This window comes from Coffea arabica, chromosome 9c, assembly GCF_036785885.1.
Source record: "Coffea arabica cultivar ET-39 chromosome 9c, Coffea Arabica ET-39 HiFi, whole genome shotgun sequence".
Classification (NCBI taxonomy): Eukaryota; Viridiplantae; Streptophyta; class Magnoliopsida; order Gentianales; family Rubiaceae; genus Coffea; species Coffea arabica.
The window spans coordinates 4,566,294-4,573,380 of record NC_092326.1 but is presented as its reverse complement, the minus strand read 5'-3'; the positions used below and the strand labels follow the sequence as shown (position 1 = coordinate 4,573,380).

The following is a 7,087-nucleotide window of genomic DNA, read 5'->3' as shown; positions in this document are numbered from 1 at the left end:
ACCAAAATTGATCAATGTGAATTTTAAAAGTGAGGGACGAAATATATTATTTTGCAGAATGTGAGGTACGTTTTGAATGATTTTCTATTTTTAAAAACTTTTAAGTTTTTCCTTCATTTGCACCCCATAAAATATTTGAAATTCATATTTTTATCAACTTTGCCCTCCAATATTTTTGAAATTCTCTTTCTTATATTTATTGTGCCCTCTAAAATTTTTTAATATCAATTCCTTATTTATATTAGCCTCCCTCAATAAATTAAAAATTTTTAATTCTTATGTTTCACAACAGTGTTGGATCTAATTAAAGTTAGTTATTTGGTAAATCCAAGAACAAACTTGTTTGATGTTTCAAAACTACCACTAGATTATAGCACAACTTAGATGCCAAAGTATAATTGACATAACAAAAAAAAATATGTTTAACATAAGTGTTTTTTGATTGTAAGTTTACAACAAGTATATTTGATGTGGTGTTGAAATTGAACCCCTGACTCTAGGGTTCTAGTTCCATCACTGATGACAAGTACTAATATGACGAAAGAAATAGTAACTTACAATTACAATTTTGAAATTACAATCGAAATCCTCTTTTCAAGCAACCTTAACTTTGGTTGTTTCCAAAATCTACATACTAAAAATATGGGTGCCGAAAATGAGAAAGTCAATTTATTAGTGGGTTAAATTGATACAAGACTAACTTTTAAAGGGCTAAAAGGAAACGGATGCAGAACATATACTATGCTGAGCATATGCTCACCGTCGAACCCTGTTCTGAAACCCAAACATCATTAACCCTTCCCTCCCGCAATCTTCGAAGGCAGTTTCTACCGGCGAAGACCGATCGCTTGAAATGGTTAGAACCCACAACTCTTTCTCTCTCACTGACTCACACAGTAGCATAAGAGTAACTAACTTTGCAGATATTGGTGCCCTTAATTTCTGATTCAGTTGTATTAGATTAAGCACACTTTTCTTAATTTTGCACTGCAGACAAGGAATATGAATTATCGGAGTTTAGTGACATTTCTTATTATGATTTTTGATGACCCATTTGTCAGATCTAACGGTCTTTCGCCCATCAAAACTCTTGCTAGTCTAAAGGATGAAAAAGGGAACAAAAATAGGGGAATTTTTTGCTGCCCTGAAAAAAAAGAAAGTGAATGCAATGTGGGGGAAAAAGATAGATTCAATTTGATCTTGATTTTATTCTGGAGCTTAGGTTTCTTGAAGTTATAGTTACAAGCTTTCAGAGCAGGCGCTTGTTTTCTTGCCACTGCATATTTGTTACATGATCTATTATGATATATTTTTGGAAGTTTCCTGGTGAAAATTTACACTTATTTGAACTGAAATTTGACAAAATTTTGTGGTCTGATTGAACAACCGATATACTACGTCTAAATGTTTGCAATATGTATGGTGGTTTTGTCCTGTCGAACATATTGTAACGAAGATCGGTTCTACAAATGTTATTGGGTAATATTTATGAAATGTGTAGGACAACGCCACACATATTTTAGTCTCGAAGCAAATTACGGGAAGGCGGTGCACTAATTTATAAAATTATGTAGGGAAGTACTTATGAAATGTTTAGGACAATGGTGCACTAATTTGAACCTTGAAGTAGATTATGTGAAGGGGATGCATACGCATTACAGATTTTATAGTCTGAAGCGATACAAAAAACATGGATTTGGCAAACAAGAAAAGATCTTTATGCTCAGAACATAAGCTGAAGGAGGTCCATGTGTATTATATGTACTCTATAGACATGTATTTCATTAAATTCATCTGCAACTTACATTTTGCATGTGGTGAATTCGGTGCTTCTTGGTTGAGGAAGTTGTTCATAATGCTGACCCAAGCCCCAAAAATTGGTTAGCACAATGATCTCTAATATGTGAAATCAGGATAATTATGTATGTGCTTGTGGTAAATTACAACTAATAATCAGACGGTGTTAGTTAGGATTACAGAACATAAAGAAGATTTATTTGCGTCAGTAATACTATCTGCAGATAATAAGGATTCAGTGTTTACCATCTTAAATCTGTTTTCATAACGATTTCTTTTAACTCCTAGAGAAAGAAATATTGTACATATATAAATCCAAAATTCTAGAGAAGTTTCAGCTTCAAAAGACTGCAATTATCAGTTGGAGAAATTAGGTTCATGAATTTAACTAATTAAACAATTTGCACTAAGAATGCTTACCATACCATGATTAATGAAGAAAGGCAGCTATAACTGCTGCTGACCTTGTCTTGTCCTTGGACCTAAAAGCTTTTTACCTCTAGGTCAATCATGATAAATTTTTACCTCATTTGTTAGACGAGAATGAATTTTGGGGTGGGGTGCTTATGTAATGCATATGTCATATTCAAGTTGCCTAAGTGTCATTGAAAAGTATGTTGGGTCAATAAATACAATGATGGTATTGGATGGAAGTAAATTTATCAGAAGCAATCTATATAGGAATCCCACTGTCGAGGAATGAACTTTTTTTTAATTGTCACTTGAATAAGAATGTATTCTTTATAGCTGCCATTCAAGGGATGACCTTTTTTAATGGCTTAAATCGGAAAATATGTGTTTATAACTACCTGTTGTGTTTAAATAATTTGCACAAGTCTAGAATTGATGGAAAGCTATTAATGTTCATGCAATACCTGATATTAGGTTTCTGGATTCTGGGTGATACTGGTGATTTTAGTTGATTAACTATCTGAGAGGTTCTTATTTGTAGGAAACCTGCCCTTTGGTTAAGAACATTCTGCTATTGGATTCTGAAGGGAAACGTGTGGCTGTTAAGTACTGTTCAGATGATTGGCCTACAAATTCTGCAAAGGAAGCTTTTGAGAAAGCCATATTTAACAAGACTCAAAAGACAAATGCCCGGACAGAAGGTAATGTTCCTGCTAACTTTTGAATATGTTCACAGCATGCTAGTCAGTTATCAATTTGAGATCCATGGTAATTATAACTGAATATACAAAATAAATCTGTTAAGTCTGTGTGGTATTGCATATCTTGGCTTCTTGGTATCTAGCTTATGGATGTAATTTTGTGTATTCAGCTAGACGAAGCTCCTGATTTTACTGGGATCTTTCATAGTTCCTTTATCTGCTAAGGATGATATTTTGTCCCTTCTAACCTGTGTACCAATATGGTCCATCCTGTGTATAATTCTATTAGGTCTTCATAAATTTTTCTATTTTGCAGTGTATGTCCAGAAAAAACAATATACTTTAGACTGGTAATAAGTTGTTGTATGGAGGATTGAAAACTAATAATACTTTATAGCTGATTCTGTGGTTTTAATCTGCAGCTGAGGTAACAATGTTTGAAAATTACATTGCCGTTTACAAATTTGTACAAGATCTTCACTTCTACGTTACTGGGGGTGAAGATGAAAATGAGCTCATCTTAGCTTCTGCTCTTCAAGGTTTCTTTGATGCTGTGGGTCTTCTACTCAGGTAGTATGTGGAAGCAATGTTTCATCTATAAACTTATCTCTTTTATTCTTTTTTCCCCACAATGTTTTATCTATAAACTTATCTCTCTTATTCCTTTTTTCGCCCTTCAATTGTATTTCCTAACCTAGTTTGATTTCCTTCTGGTTTTAGAGGCAATGTGGATAAGAAGGAGGCTCTTGAAAATTTGGATCTCATTCTTCTATGTCTGGATGAAATTGTAGATGGCGGGTATGCAAAAGATCTTTTTCTTTTGGAACTTCTTCAATTTATGCTATCTTAATTGCAGTCTGTGCACTGTGAATTTACTGAGTTATTTGTACGTGTAAATTTGATTTTTTTTCCCATTTGTTTTGGTTGGGGATGGGTATAGTTGAAATTTGGTGTAGTTATTCTTTCATTCGACTGAAACCTTAGGCATACAGCTTCTGCGTGTTGGAATTTATAAGTCTTTATTTTCTCGCTTAAACTCAACTAAGTTAAAATCAATAAGGCCTATAGTTCTTAGTAAGTTTTTTAGCAGAGCATAATCTCTTTGAAACTGAAAGGACTTTTAAATGAGCACTGAAATGGTGTTGACAGTTTGAATGATCAGTTCAGATTGATTTTGTTCTTTTATTATGCATTTGTTGCATGTAGTTGGAGTTATCTGGCTGATTCTACCTTGTACAGCTGGTCTTGGCAGTTTGAGTGATCAGTTGCAATTGATTGTGATTTACTGTTGTTCTTTTAGTGTGGATTTGTTGAATGAAGTCGGACTTGTCTGACTGATTCTACATGTTGTCCTCATCATGATTATGGTTAGAAGAATACCTTTTAGTAGTCAATTCATCAGAATAGCGTTTATGTATAGTACTCATAAGTTCCTGCAGATAGTGAAATGCCTCGTTTGGAAACACTCAAATTATCGATGACACTGGACAGAGAACTCTTACTCGAATCCTGGCTTCCCACACCCCAATGGTCTGCTACTTGTGTAAAAGTCTTGTAGAGTTTTAATATTGAAGGTTGAGCGGGATTGAAAATGTAAATGGTAGTGGTTGGAATGTTGATTCACTGTAGGAGTATGTACCTGCTATGAGGCATAAAATGCATTAAAATATGCAGGAACTGAGTTAAAAGGTAATTTCATCCACTTCTTGCCCTCCTAATTGTTTGTATGAATATTGTAGTATAATTCTTGAAACGGATGCAAATGTTATTGCCGGGAAAGTTGCAAGCAACAGTATTGATGCGGGAGCACCTTTATCTGAGCAGGTAGTTTCGGATTACTGGTTTTGCTATCACCTAAGTTGTTGTGCGGACAATCTATTACTGCTGTGTACTTAATTTGTGAACATATTCCTTCACAGACGATAGGTCAAGCATTGGCTACTGCTCGGGAACATTTGACAAGATCCCTTCTGAAGTGAATGCCTTGAGCTTAAGTTTTGGAGGAAAAGGAGACATTTATGCTGTTCTCGTCTTTATTTAGTAGTAGGCATGTTGTCTGTTTCGGTCAATGTATCTGTCAGCTGCTGATTTATCTGCAGTATATGGGGAATTTAAGTTTGAAAATTACATGACATTGTGAACAATTACTCTTGGCTCTTAGGTGACATCTGGGGTAAAATGGTGCCAGGAGACTTTGTTAACCTGTTATTTGTGCAATGGCAAAAGAAATTTTCGTCTTGTCTTTCATGTTTTTTGTGTGATTCATTTTTGGCTGTAGCCTGATACATATACTACTATTTATTTGTCTTAGCTTGTGTCTTTTTTTTTTTTGGGTTCATAGTTTTTTCGCTCTTCTTGCCGCTTGTCCGATATCTTATGGTATAACCGCTGCAGCCTGCAGGTAGCCAATTTCTTATGGCACGCTTAGTTTATCTTCAGTCTATATATCTGGCTTGGGAGCCTCTAATTTACCTTTGACGGGTCTTTTTTTAGCCCCCCTTGATAGTATATCCTCTCTTGCAAAGGAAAAAATCGTCCCCGACTTTTGTCGTTTTATGCCAGTCTTATATTGACTTTGCTATTGCTATTAAGATTTTATGCCAAATCGCCAATCTATAAGATTGCAATAATAATCGTCAAATCGCCAATCTTATAATAATAATTAAAATTTATAAGATTCGGCGATCCTAATTATTATTTTTTTCCCTAAACACCCCTTCCCTGTACTTTTAGTCTTCCTATGTCGACCATATATCAAATTATCCTCATTATTTTAAACCTTATATGTCCCCAAAAAAAAAAAAAAGAAGATAATAAATCAAAATCTATAAAAAGAATGGCTAATCTAATAATTGTTTTGCATTCAAACGCCTTCTTGGGCACATTTTTAATCTTCATATACCAACTTTTAATTAAATTTCTTTTGTTATTCTAACAATTATGTAAGGAAAAGAACACATCTAGAAGATGCCAAAAATAGAAAATAATACCATTCTACCAATTATTGTTGTACTTAACACTGCATTTCAACAATTTTTTTAGTTCTCTTATGCAAATACATGTGAGAAATCGATTTGGTAAAATTTTCAAGATATGACAATACAAAAGGGTAAAGTTGGAAAAAAGCTACATCTCTCTCTCTCTCTCTCTCTTTAAATGATTATTTTAAGAATATTTTTATGATGTAGAGGTGAGTTTGTTACAAAAAATATGGATCTAAAAGAGGTCAAGGATTATTTTTCAAAATTCAAAGGTGCTAAGTGCTATTAGGCAAAGCCTTAGGAGAGGTTTCCAAAATTATCCCCTTTCATTATGCTTGTGGCCGCCTCGGTGTGCCCAGCCTCTATTAGTTCCGTTCACTCTCTTTCAACAACAGGCATCTCGTCTTGAACATTTCCAGACAAGGTGATTGACGAGATTACACTGAAGGGGCGTTTCACCTCGTCTACCTCTTTGCCTGAGACTACTGATTCCTCGGCTATTTAGGTGATTTATGATTGACGAAGTAATTTGAACGTCAGCCACCATACTGCTCAAACCTACACTTAACATTGTCGCCCTAGGTATAAATCTGAGAACTCTGTTGATTAAAGAGGATAATTTATATAAGGAGAAGTTTTAGTTTTAAAATTTTCAATTAGATTTTATGGCAATTTTAGTAAAAGAATCCAAAAGGTCTAAGCGAACATTTAATAAAAGATTAAGTTTATTAAACAAGTACAAAGCTTGAGGTGACAATCATGTGTAACACTAATTAGTTTTGGCAGGTTTAGTAATTGATATAAAGGCCAAACGTGGCAATTATTTTTGTGCCAAAATAGTATTGACAAATTTAGCAAGTGCTTCGTGCTTACTAAGTCCCAAGGTGACAATCAATTTTAAGGATGACTACTATTGGCGATATTAGTAAAACAATTACCAAGGTCTAAAGTGACAATAAATTTCATGGGTAATTATTTTGTATTAGCGTATTAGTCAAACAATTAGGAAAACCTAGGGCAAAATAAATTTTAAGCACATTTGGGTGCGTTTGATATAATTGAAGTGTGAAATCTGAAATTTGAAGTTTGAATCTATCAAATTATTGAATTATTAAGTATTAAATCTAATACATTTAAGTGTATATCGCATTCAGTAATAAGTAAGTAACTTATCACTTAATTTTGGGAGTAAATTTT

The 7,087-nt window shown here is 33.9% G+C and overlaps 1 protein-coding gene across 1 annotated transcript; it reads left to right on the top strand.

Moving 5' to 3' along the window:
- The first annotated feature begins 717 nt into the window (after positions 1–717).
- LOC113707632 (coatomer subunit zeta-1-like) lies at positions 718–5,156 on the top strand. The gene is made up of 6 exons (XM_027229896.2): positions 718–856; positions 2,750–2,909; positions 3,332–3,479; positions 3,630–3,707; positions 4,649–4,733; positions 4,829–5,156. Exons 1-6 carry the CDS (start codon positions 854–856, stop codon positions 4,886–4,888), a joined length of 534 nt encoding a protein of 177 aa, XP_027085697.1. The 5' UTR covers positions 718–853; the 3' UTR covers positions 4,889–5,156.
- Positions 5,157–7,087: the final 1,931 nt, after the last annotated feature.